This window comes from Arachis duranensis, chromosome 5 (genome assembly GCF_000817695.3).
Source record: "Arachis duranensis cultivar V14167 chromosome 5, aradu.V14167.gnm2.J7QH, whole genome shotgun sequence".
Classification (NCBI taxonomy): domain Eukaryota; kingdom Viridiplantae; phylum Streptophyta; class Magnoliopsida; order Fabales; family Fabaceae; genus Arachis; species Arachis duranensis.
Genome location: NC_029776.3, coordinates 27,750,254 through 27,763,795, shown reverse-complemented (window position 1 = coordinate 27,763,795; position 13,542 = coordinate 27,750,254). Strand labels below are relative to the sequence as shown.

General features: G+C 31.3%; 2 protein-coding genes across 4 annotated transcripts in view; both read left to right on the top strand.

Moving 5' to 3' along the window:
- Nucleotides 1-5,641, top strand: part of LOC107488938 (uncharacterized) — a 6,722-nt gene extending 1,081 nt beyond the window's left edge. The window contains exons 2-7 of one of the 3 annotated variants that reach the window (XM_016109722.3): nt 56-186; nt 327-364; nt 460-1,025; nt 3,326-3,415; nt 4,417-4,479; nt 5,286-5,641. In XM_016109722.3, coding sequence (XP_015965208.1) covers nt 56-186; nt 327-364; nt 460-1,025; nt 3,326-3,415; nt 4,417-4,479; nt 5,286-5,342 — 945 coding nt within the window. In that variant the 3' untranslated portion in view covers nt 5,343-5,641. Of the gene's footprint in view, nt 1-55; nt 187-326; nt 365-459; nt 1,026-3,325; nt 3,437-4,312; nt 4,397-4,416; nt 4,480-5,285 lie in introns of those variants that run through there. The other 2 variants (XM_021142542.2, XM_052262268.1) reach the window with 2 other exon arrangements.
- A 5,474-nt stretch (nt 5,642-11,115) lies between these two features.
- On the top strand, nt 11,116-12,251 carry LOC107488933 (zinc finger protein 5). The gene has a single exon (XM_016109718.3). The coding sequence runs from the start codon at nt 11,180-11,182 to the stop codon at nt 12,011-12,013; it is 834 nt and encodes a 277-aa protein (XP_015965204.1). The 5' UTR covers nt 11,116-11,179; the 3' UTR covers nt 12,014-12,251.
- Nucleotides 12,252-13,542: the final 1,291 nt, after the last annotated feature.

Below are 13,542 nucleotides of genomic sequence, written 5' to 3'. Positions count from 1 at the left end.
CAAATATATGATGAATGATTGTGTTCATTTTTGTATTGTGCCATTTGAGTTTTAGGTTGTCAAGAGGGATTTATCTTCAGCTGACGTATCGTATGCTTCTTCTCTTTCCTTGGCTGGAACTAAGCGGCCTGTAAGAGACAGAATTGGAAATAATGTAGATGGTTATGGACACAGCAACAACAAACGGTGTGTTTGCTGCTGCTTCTGTGGTATATAACTTTTTATTTCAGTAACAGAGGCATATTAGGATGTCTCGTCTGTATAATTCAATTTCAATTGAAATTTGATTTTGTTTGTTACTTTTGTGTTTTTAATATTCCCTGCAGACACAGAGGAGATAATAGCATACAAAATGGGTTTGACGGTATTTAGGCCCTCTCAGCAGTGAACTTACTCTTGCATCTTTACATAGCTTCATTGTTTCTGCATTTCTGATATCTTTTGGCTAAATTTACTTAGATGGGCGTATTGACAAAGATGATCTTCGGTTGAAGCTTATGCGCAAAAGTGCATCTAAGCGAGCTGAGAGCAATGGTGATAGGAGCCAGATAGATCTCCGTGAAAAACTGACCAAGGCAGTTCGTTCTCCAATGACCAGTTTTAATTCAAAGCAGCGTGAACTTGAACCAAGGGAAACAAGCATGATTAGGCGAATTCCCTCAGCTAGAAGTTCTGATGATTTAATGCGTATGGAATCCATGAGAAGCTCATACTCTCCTTGGACATTGGACCATATTAGGCGAAGATCACCAGATGGGTTTCCAAGTAGTTCCAGGAGGATTTCCCCTCAAAGAAATGTGGAAGACCTACAGAGGAGGCCACTAAATAGGACATATGAAAGTGTTACACCGGTACCTTATGTAACTAGGGATGTTGAATCTTCAAGGCCTCCTGGCACTACACCTGCATCTTTTGCAGCTCGCTCAACAATGTCCACTTTGCCTCCTGTAACTGCTAAGCCTGTAACATCTCATCTTGGCCAACTTCCTCCATCAAGCAGTGTTGCACAAAGAGCTTCATATGTGGTGAGTAATACCTACCTTCTGCCCCTTGATATCATTTCCTATAACACTGCTTTTGGTCTTGGAGATTTTTTCCCCATGACCATCTGATAGATGCTATGGTTGATTCCTTTATGCCCTTGCTGGCTACTCCATATGCGAAGGATTGTTTATGAAAACAGGACTTAATGGCACAAGATTTTTAGTGTTATTATAGTCAGAAATGCTTTATGCAGGTGAAATTGGTTGTTGTATATCAAAAGATTCTTTAAACATTCCAATTAATAGTAATCATAACAGAAAAATAATTTTTTAGGATGGCTCAATATAATTGCTTATTCATGATCTTCTGCTTGGGGAACTGATTTAGAGGTATGAGATCTTTTAGTTCAGTACATGTGATTTCTCTGCAATCTGCATATTATATTGTGATAGGGCATCAGTCCTCTTGTTGCAATCCGAATCTGCAGTAGCATTGTGATGATTTGAATGAACGAATCTATGTTTGTAAAATTGTGTAGTTTTGGTTAACACCTTGAGTTCATAGTTGTAAAATTGGCCCGTATATGATGACCACAAGTTATGGATATGCTGGTTGTTAGCTGTTTCTGATCATAGTTGTCAAATTGTGAATCATGACATGAATTGTTTGACCAATTTTAGAGTTGTATGACACAACCATATTCATAAAAACCATAAATAACAAAGATATATATCCAAAGCATAAAAAAGCACTTAAATATTGCAAAAATCAATACAAATCAAGACACTAGTACCATATTACCGTACCAGCATCCTCTTTACCTGTCTTCTTGGGCTGAGCAGTAGCCACCATAGGAGCCATTAATAGTGGGAAAAACACAGAAGCAACAGAACCGAGCAGCAGAAAACAGCACGAAGAGAACATGGACAGAACATGAAGCAAAGTAGAGGGAATGTGAAGATGAGAGGTTAGGTAGCGTTTGTTTTGAGGTACTGGGACAGAGACTGGGAGACTGAGACACAGTATCATGTTTGTTGGCTTAAAGACTGGTACTAAAATTTCTGTCTCTGTCCCTAAAATTTCAATATTTCAGTACCTCTAAAAAGTAGGGACACAGGGGACTGAAATTTTTAGAGACGGAAATTGAAATTTTAATAACATTTTATACCTAAAATACCCTCATTTTAATTAATTAATTCTAATTTTATCCTTTGTGCAAATTAAATTAGAGTTTTATTCTTGTTTCAATTTTTGTCTCTCACTTTGCACCAAACAGAATACTGAAATTTATTTCGGTCTCTGTCTCTTAGTCTCTGTCTCTCAGTCTCAGTCTTTCAGTCTCTGTCTCTCTACCAAACGCTACCTTAGAGAACAATGATTGCAGAGTAGAGGGAACGTGAAGAGAAGTGGTAGAATGATGAGAAAGTGGGAAGCAGAGAAGCAGTTTTGAGAAGCGGAGGGTGCTTTTTGATCTATTTAAATTAATTTCCTAATTTTTTTTAATGTTGATATCTAATTTGTCCCCAAAAAAATACCAGAAAATACACAACAAAGAACAAACACATCTTGCTTGTGAATTGTTGGAACCGTGCGATTTGAATCATATATCTAATCGGACCTGTTTCAATGATTAATTAACGATTCAAACACTTAGCTGATTCACTGCTATTATTGGTCCATTTTATATCTAATCGGACCTGTTTCTGGTCAGTAGGTTTCGTATGCTCCTCTAAAAGCTTACATGATGCTTAGATATGATAAGCTGATAACATGGAACCAAAAGAAAAAGAAAAATACGAAATGACAATCAAACAGTTCGTTGTGTGGGCTGCATGATTGTCTTGCCTGACTGTTGGTATATTTATAGATGCCTCTGTAATGTAAGTGAGGGGCTGGATTTGGAGGATAAATGGATTGTGTGTGTATCTTGAGAATGATCTCTCCTGAGATGGTAAATTTACTACTATTTTCTGGCCTTGACATTTGTAATTTAGGAAGAGTTGGAATTTATTGCCCCTACACTCTAACATGACTCTAAAATTAAGTGTTAAACATCTCTATTTCTGTCTGTTGTAAAGCTCATGATCTTTTCAAAGGACTTCCCCTCTCAAACATGTTGAGATATTTAAAAGCTACGCGTCATAAATAGCTTTTTCTTTTGTTTGGTTTTTAGAACTTGTAAGGAGGATCTCTTATCTTCCCATTTTTTGATCTTATCCTTCTTTCAATCATAATGATAGTGTTTTATTGTCGCAGAAAAATGTTCACCTTTCCCGTTGAATTATCTGAATAGATTCTCTGTAAATCTGTCCTGATACGTTCTTTGTTGGTTATCATATAGGGTGACGAACAGCAATCTCTCCAAACTGTTGATGGCCTGTTACATGCTCTAGGACTGGGAAAATATGCCATTCTCTTCAAGGCTGAAGAAGTACGTAACTCATTTGTTTATGTATCCTTTTTCAAATGTAATTGTGTGGTTTTTTGTTGTTGTATGTTATTTGTTCAACTTGAATGTTAATAGCATTTGGTAATTGGCTGCTAGAAGAATTCTACTCTAGAAAATTGTTGGTGAATGCTAAATACAAATCTCGAGATCTTTTGAAGTGATCATTTTAAGCAGTATTTTGCAACTTGGCTTAATTCTTTTATTTCTATTCTGCTTCTTCAGTTTATTCTTTATTCTCACTGCATTATTGAATTATAGTGAGCTATCTCTGATTTGTTTTCATTGTAACAACCAGCTTTTTTTCTACTAGGGTTGGGAGACAAGTTTCAAAATATTACTGACATGTATAATGCTTCATGTTTTATTAAATGGTGGATCACCTGAGAATTTGGGTTCTGCAAATTGCTATCTTATTTAGTGTATATGTATTCTGATTTATAGAAAGGTATGTAAATTTGGGGTGCAGCCCCTCCCTGGATCCTAGGTAACCAGGGATGTCCTGCACCCCTTTATGTAAATTGGGAGTGTTAACATAAGGTTTTCTTCTTTCTTTGTTTTCCTTTTTGGTCTGTGTGTGTGTGTATAAAAGAAACATACAGGAAAATTTTAGCCCTTAAAAAGTAATTGATCATGCCCAAATTATATCCACTTTTTAGCCCATATATTACCTTCTCTCTTAGATTGACCTTCAAAGGTTCAAAACCCCAAAAGAATTTGAGAAACTTTTATTCTCGTAAAACGATTCAATAAGATTTTAGCTCCACTCATATCTGACAATTAAGAGAGTTCCATTCACTTATATTAAAATTGATGTAGTCAGACTCCTCATTAATGCAGTTTGGGTTGTGTGCTCAAATGGTTGTATCTTAACATTATAAGTACAGATATTCGAATTAATCATTATTGAAGATCGTCATGATTTTGATGCATTGTCTGTGAATTAGGGCGTTTCTAATTGGCATTACACTGATGTGTCCATGCAGGTAGATATGACTGCATTGAAGCAGATGGGAGAACATGACCTCAAGGAGCTTGGAATTCCTATGGTAATTGTCCTTTTTTAAGTTCCATTTATAGAATATGTTCCGATCACACATTGCTATATTGTGTGTATCTCAGACAACATTGTATGGGCTTTGTTAGGGGAATGGTGCTGCTGGATTTCCCAATGTTTTGGTATTGTTAATTTTTTATTTTAATTATTTATTTATTTGAATGCTTAGTATCATTTTTGGAGGATTCATCTTCTCAGTGCAATCTGCCTTATCCAATATCATCGATTTCCATTTGTTCTCTTGTTCTTTCTCTACCATCTGCAGATCGGATGTCCAAGTATTTCGTTGTTGACCATGTAAAACATAAACAATCTCATATCCAATGTAACCTTCACGAAGATGCTTTTTCCCGTACCCACTATTTCCCGCTTGCACCATATTATCTATAGTTTACAGTTGTGTTCAATGTAAATCTCAGACTTTCACTGACTTGTAACCCAAAAAATCTCTATGCCTTGCTATTTCACAGGAAGCTGTGAACTTCCCTCGTTCACACTTCAGGGAAATATGCTGTTTAGATCTTACACATCTGACAAAAATCTTCCCAAAAAAGCATATGAAAGTTCATTTCAGTCCAGGCTAAATTCATTCCTTACCATTTTGCAATCTGAACCTGATGCAGATATACTAGTTTAAGATTCTGCGTCTTTATTTGTTCTAGTGTAGATGTTCCTATATGTGTGTGCATGCACTCATTCACTAATGCATATTGGTATGTATGCTTGCTGCATCTTGTGAGTAATCGACGGAAATATGGTGGTGTCATGTGTGTCTGATGGAACTTGCTTCTGTTACAGGGTCCAAGAAAGAAAATTCTTCTCGCTCTCTTGCCTCGTGCAAAACGTCAACAGTGATATACTGATATTACTGCATGAAGTAAAATTTAACACATGGTTGGATCACCAGGTTATTGGTTTTTGTTTCGACTTTTTTATCTTTTTTCTCTCTTTTTTTCTTGGGTTGATGGTAAAGTACATATCTCAGTTTGTACAACATGCTCTCTCTCATATGGGGTTTGAGTGCCCCATTTTTGCATTTAAAAACAACTATTTGTTAACATTGTAGTCTGTTGGGGAATATTGATCTGTGACATACTCTGTCCTTTCTCTCCTCTTCGTTTGAAGAAATAGGAAATGGAATCAATTTATACTGAGCTAAGGTTGATCGATATCTAACTGTCTTAAATGTTTTGCATGGAGCATGGGTTTGGAGTGTATTAAAATGTTTCCAATATTTCTTTTATTTATCAAGAAAAATGACACTTCTCATTCTTGTTGGACACTTGAGTGAAACTCCCTACTCTTCTCTACCATTGGATTGTGACACTCCACACACCAAACTAATATGTTGATTGTGTTCTACATGATAAGGATAGTAACTTAGTTTGGTGTCTAAAACTTCAAAAAGTGAGTGAGTATTGCCGGTCTGTATCACACTCCTGCTAGAGTAGCAAGATTTGGAGTGAGGGGTGTCATTACCAAAAAGTGCATGGCATTGATGCTTTGAAGTTTACCACCCTTTTAAACACGGCATTTGGCTCTACAATTTATGGTGCAAAAATATCTGCATGCCTTCTTTTTCCTGATTGGACCGAAAATGAACAGTGATTATTATACTTCGCAAGAATGACGGCAGAACAGTGGATCTCAATATTCCCGGCAACTATGCAATTGCTTGCTTTTCTTAAAATCAAAAGTCAATCATATAACGTGGAATAATTGGCGCTGCATAGCTAATGAATATTTTGAATGTGTGGTTAGAAAATATTAGGTAACGGTTGTTTCTAGAGACTGAAATTGGGATTTAGTATTGTGTTTAGTGGTTAGAATTTAATTTTGGGACATAATTTCAGTTTCATTAGTATTTCTAGAAAGTGAAAATATGTGATTGAAATTTTGGAGATAAAAATTGAAATTTTATTAACATTTTTTTAAAATTATTTTTGTTTAATTTTTTAATTTTTATATTTATCTTAAATTAATAATATTGAAACATAATTTAGTCCAGTATATTTTACATAAAATATAATACAAATTTAATTTTTCTTTCTCTGTTTATATTTTTTAATCTCAGTTTCTCAATTTCAGTCTCTCTTTCAAATGCAATTTTAGTGACACGTTATCAAATTGTTAATTGTGCTGCTTTTTTTTCCATCATTTACATGTTTTGCCACTATATAAAATATATTCAAAGTGATTTTCTTTTAAATCAGGCTAATTGCGGATTTGCGGTAGGAATTCTAGACAGTCTAGTACTTTAATTTGCGTTGATAATTCCAACTGGGGCTTTCGTAAAAAGAAATTTCAAAGGCTGTTGCTGTGGTGTATAATTTGCCCCTCTTGTCCTACAATGACTTATAATTTTTTGGTCTTCATGTGCCTTCTCTCTTTCTTTCTTTTTTTAATTTTTTTTATTAAATTCCTTGTATCAAATTAAACACGACTACACCAAATGGGTTTTGAGGTAGGTGTATGCCTTGAGCAATTGCATTATTATACCCAGAAAAGGAGGTGTTATATGTTAGCATAAACTGAGGACCTATGAGAAATAGCGTAGAGGTATTCATAATTCATCCGTATTTGAAATTAATTTTATATGCACGGAGTGTCTAGTCGTTCAATAAGATTCAATAGTTAAAAGTGAGATTTCATATAGCATTGTGGGTTAGAATTCTAACCTTGTCAAATATAGTCGCATATATAGCATTTTAAAAAACAAAAAAAGCAGCGTAGTAGGTTGATCGTGTGTTAGCTCTATTACCATGTCCTTTAATATAGTATGTAGATACTGCTTCGTATATCTTTTCCATACCTACCAACAATGATGTCTCATTTCAACATCAACTAGGTTCAACAGTTTCTGACAATGGTTCACATTGCTTTGGTACTACTTTTCAGCCTTAACTAGGTTTTTTTTGGCGACTAGTAACTTGTAAGGGTTGACAGGAAATGATAATTAATTATCAACTCTCATGCCCCGCTTTTAAAAACCTTAGTTATTTTATTGACATGGGGCTAAATGATTAGTTAGAGCTATAAGAGTTGTCCAACTTTGGAAATAAAAAAATATTGTTAAAATAATCTAAACCTTATTAATGATTTTTGCAAGTTGAAAAAAAAAAGACAAAGAACGTGTTATAAAACGATTACACTACGTGTACGCTAAAATCAGCCATCAAAGTCAACCATCAAGTATAAAATATATATTGAAATACAAATATATATTAAAAATAAATTAAACAAACATATATTTATACACAAATACATTGGTAGTTGATTTTGTTGTACGAATAACATTTTTTTATAAAAATACACACATCACCCACTAATTGAGATATTTATAAACTAACAAGAAAATTAGTAATGATATTTATTAATAGAAATCTGACTGAAAAAATAAAAAATAAAAAATCTCCAAAGCCTTAAGAACTAATAAGACCCTCATATTCCGTACTGTATCTGATGTCATGCTATGAACAATTCGGCTATAATAAGTAGGTCCAAACACTATGAACCCTGAAGTCCCTGTTCCTAATTTCATATACAGCAGCCACAGTCTTGAGTCTTGACGAGGTAGTTACAATTTACAACTCTACTAGCCAACAAAATAGTGACGGTTGAATTTTCGTATGATTTAATTGATAACATTAATTAACATAACTTGTATTGTCTAAGTGCGTTTGATGCAGCATCACTAATCACTGTTCAGCTTAATAAGTAGTAGAAATCATTCCAAACTAACAATGTGTTGTTTCTCCGAAGTAACATGATTGAATTATCATATATTCCAGTACATTTAATTTCTCCCTAAGTCAGTTTTGGTATCCTATGAGGCCCCCCAGATAAATAAAATATTAGAATTATAAACCACTTTGGATTTGTCCAAAAGTGAAACCAATATATACCCAGTGGTGGGAGAGCAAAGCTTATTTTTATTTTGGGTTTAGCTTGATAGAGTAGGGACCATGGTTTGATTCTCAAACTAACGTGTAATGAAAATGGAATTAGATTGAAAATTGTTAAATCAATCAGCTAACCCACCCACTTAGACTCCACAACCCATATGTTCTCTTTTTATTCCACATGTTAGGATAGTGAAATGCTACATGACAGCATGCCTACTTGGAATTCTCCTCCTAAAGCAATGCAAGAAAAGGAAACCATTAAGAAAATATTTTCTTTCTTTGTTTATTTAACATTAAAATTATTATCATCGCTAATATTCATTTTTATCATTTTTATATTTAGACAAATTCTCATTTTAACGTTCAAATTATTAATTTGTTATATTTGACTGGAGTGCATCGTTGGCTCTCATCTATTTTTTTTTTGATAATTTCAGGCACTCTTTATTAAATAGCGCTTTAAAACGTTCCACATACAGAACTTATCCTTCCTGAAAATGTTGCTACGACATAACAAATAGTGGCGAGAGCATTCATCACTTATAACTTGAATTCTAATTTAGAGGTATTTTTTTTTTTATTTGAAAGAAAATAAACAACAACAAAAAAAGAAATAAAAAAAAAGAAACTGCTTAATAAAGACAGTGTCGTTGAATACTATTCGCAAACCCGTTCCTTCTAAGGTAACGGAAGCTTCACTTGAGGAGAAAGGATTCTCATTGCAATCTTTGTCATGAAGTTGCTCCTGTATTTATATCTCTCAAAATTAATTGGAGATCAGCACGTTATTTTTAAGACATGATATCTTGAATTTTTAACACCAAAAGATCAATAAACCAGAGCAATCTTGTAAATTATTGACAATAATAAAGGCTTTTACACAGTCTATCTCATATATAATGTCTCTTTGCTTTGAGTTCCATACTAAAGGAAAGTCTCTCCAAATAGTAAACAACTTTTCTTGTAAAATATTACAACTCTTAATCGTTTCTAGACAGTTTCGTTGTTACCTTTCCTTTCAATTTCTGCTAACACAAATAAAATCAACTCGAACACATTGTCAGAATATCTAACATCACAAATTCATATTTAATTTTAGAGGTATTCACTGAAAAAAATTCAAGAGCCACTAATAATATAAAACTATAATTAAATAGAATATTTTTATTCTAAAATTTTATCAATATTTCTTTTTAAATGTTTAAATCATGTTAATGAATTGAATAACATGAAGGATAAGAGGGAGAAAGGAGTGGGAATTGATTGGCATGAGAGATTTATTGGTGGAAGAAGTCAACCAATGGAAGATCTAGTTATAGACAATGGAATAAAAACACAATCTAATCTTTTTTCTAAATTGTCCCAAAAGCAACATAGTGTAGGGTCCATGCTAGAACAACTGTCTAACGCAAATGCTAAGTTTATTATTTGAATAACATTATAGTTGATGACTTGCATTCACCTGAAAACATAAGTTGTATAAAATATAGGCTTTGCCTGCTCTAAGAAGATATGCCCAGATCTTATGGAAGACTCTTAATTAGTAGTATATAATATATGCTTACATCATCAACCACTTCTTTTATTCCTTCATTTAGGAGGAAAAAGAAATAATATTCCTTTTTTTATATATACACATTCATAAAACATGGTCAAGAAAAACAGACTAATAATCTTCTTTTTAATGTGGTTGTGGGTGGTGGTGGGGATGGATAATTACAAAAGAAGCTTCATTTAGTGCTGATTAATCACATCTCTACAGTTAATTAGCTTTTTATTAATTACTTAAATTGGATTAACTGTATTTAATGGGACTAGATAGAGTAGCCTAGACATATATAGCTAGGAATCCATATTAACAATAATAATATTTATTTGTGCCATTCTCTAAAATAATATATTAATTTATTATAAGCTTAGTTAGCGGACAATACATGAAGCCATTAAGTCATTGGCTGGTTACTAAAATAATCTTATTAGATATGCATTTTAGTACAGTAGTAGATATGTTATAAAGTTAGTGCACCCTTCCTTTCTTTGACTTTTGCAGCTACAGTTAGTTTAATAACTTTAATCATGTCTTAGGCATGGAATATATCTCTTTTTTATATTAAGGATTTCTCCCCAAGTGGAACTATAATTATTATTAAGTGCTTATGAACCATCTAATTCTATACTAATTTAATCACACTGAATCCTCTCTGATTGAGAAGTTTGAGGTGTATCTAATACAATACGAAAGTATTTTTAATATTGACTGCGATACGTATACATTAAAATTAACTATTAAAATTAATTATTAGTATAAAATATATATTAAAATATAAATATATATTAAAATAAATTATATTACATATATATTTATACACAAATATATAAGTGATTAATTTTAGTATATAAAAAATATTTTTTTATTTAAATATATCAAATTATGTAACTATTATCTGTTATCATTTTTATACAAAGGCATTTTCTATGAGTAGAATAAATCAAAATATAAATTAAGAGGTTAATCTATATAATCATATTATTAATAGGCATAAGATGTTATATCAAGTAATAGATACATATACATGATAACTCATTTAATAATTGGTTTTTTGTATACGTAGAACATTTTTATTAAAAAAATACTAAATTAAAGTTATTTTAATAGATGCAATGCATGATATAACCTAAGAGGTTTCTAACTTTCTATAAAAGGAACACATGCCAAACAACTAATCATAGTACATTTCTACTTCAAAATATCACCCCAAACCTAATAATTAAGAGAGAGGGAAAAAAATGGAAAGGGATGTGTGTGATCTTTCTCCCACATGGGATTGTGAAAATGGCAATAATTCTGTGGAGAAGAGGCTAAGGCTATTTGGATTTGAGCTGAATCCACCTTCAAACAGTGTGAAAGATCCTAACACTACAGAAGGATCAGATGAAAGTGTGAATTCATCATCTAACTCAGTTTCTTTAGGAGGGGACAAAACCACAGCACAAGATCAAAGAACCACAACCACTAATAATAATAATGAGAAGAAGTTTGAGTGCCAATACTGTTTGAAGGAATTTGCAAATTCACAAGCACTTGGTGGGCACCAAAATGCTCACAAGAAAGAGAGGATGAAGAAGAAAAGGTTGCAGCTTCAAGCAAGGAAAGCCACCATAAACTACTATCTTCAACAGCCTAATTTCCCAAACAACAATCATTATCATGGTTTTTTTTACCATAATCAGAATCATAATAACAGTAACACACCTTGGTTCTATGATCCTTCTTCCTACAACTACTATTCTGACTTCACAGCTTGTGAAGAATCCCAAATTAGCTTTAACCCCAATGATCAAGATTCAAACTTTTTGATCGAAAAAGCATCCAATAGTAATTGGTATTCATCTCTACCATCATCATATCAAACTGCTTCTTCTTCACAGCAAGATTCTTGCATGTTCAATTTCTCTAATACTAGTACAGAAGATAATAATAATAATAGGGCTTACAACATCTTCAAGCCTTGCAACTTTCTTGATTCTTCAAATCATCAAATACAAAGCCATAATAGTAATAACAAAGCTTTAGATCTTCAATTAGGCCTCAATTTGCAGTCAAATACAAGAAGGGCCTAATTTATTAGTATTATTATTATTGTTGATTAGGACATATAGGATATATATAATTTATTTATAGTTTCTATGTTTTTAGTTTCTTGATGAATTGTTCAAATGTATGAATCTCAAACATATATCTGGAAAAACAACAAATTTCACAGTTCATTATAGTGATGATTTTTAGGAAAATATTATAATACAGCTCTTGTGGCAATTTTTTCTTTTTAAGAATATAATTTAACCATTGGAAATTGTATATGATGATTTTCTGTATATAAAAGCTTTATTTTATTTTATTTTTTTCTCCTTTACTATCTCGTTTAATTATTCATATTATTATAAGATATATATATGAAGGAGCATGCACTTAATATCAGAACCCTTAGTTGCATGTAAAGGGTGTTAATTAAAATATTAAATGCAAATAATTAACCTTTTGGAAAGGCCTAGTTAGTTAGTTGCATGCTAATATATAATATGAATGAAAATAAATTAAATTCCAAGCTATAACATGGTATATAATTACAAGGAAAAAATATGGATTACCCATGTAATTTCATGAGTGCTTCGATATATCGTGTGAGAAGATAATAAATTAAAGATAAGGGTTTATACATAAAATTATTTTATATTTCCTATTTATATTTATTATATATTACTAATTCAACAAAAAATCTATTACGTTTTATTTTTTATTATAATTAAAATAAAATTTTTTCTCTAAAATTAAAATTTCACTCTTCTCTATCTCTTTCTTTATATTTTTTTTCTTTAATTCACTCATTCTATCTCTCTTATATATTATTATTAATGACTAATTATAAATTTGACAATCAAAATACGTAACATGATATTTTCTAATTAAAATTAAAATTAAATTAAATTAAATTAAAATTTTAATATTAAAATTAAAATTAAAATATAACTGTATTATAAATTACTAATTTAACAACCAAAATATATCACATAACACTCTTTTATTAAAATTGAGATAAATATTTTTTTTTTAAAATTAATAAACTCCCTTCCTCCATCTTCTTATCTATCTTTCTCCCCTTTTCTATTTCTTTCTACCCTTTCCACTCTATATATAACTTATATTTTATATTTTATATTTTATATTACTAATTTGACAAATTAAAATATGTCACGAAATATTCTTTTATTACAATTAAAATTAAATCTTTTCCTTCAAAAATAATAAACTCCCTATTTCTTCTTTCTCTATTTACCTTTTTATTCTACAAAAAATAAAATTAATAAAATAATATAATTTAAATAAATTCATAAAATTATAAAAATTACATTAAATTTATAATTAAATATAATTAAAAAATAATTCTATAATATTATTCACATAAAAAAATATATTATTATATGCATACTTTTTTGTTTTTTTTATTCAGTTTTAAATTTTTGTTACTTATCTTTTTAATCTATATTTTTACTTTTCTTTCTTCAAATATTCATTACTTTTTATTTGGAGAGAATCCTAATATTATGATTAATAATTAGAATCAAGATTTAATTATTTAAAAAAAAAATTT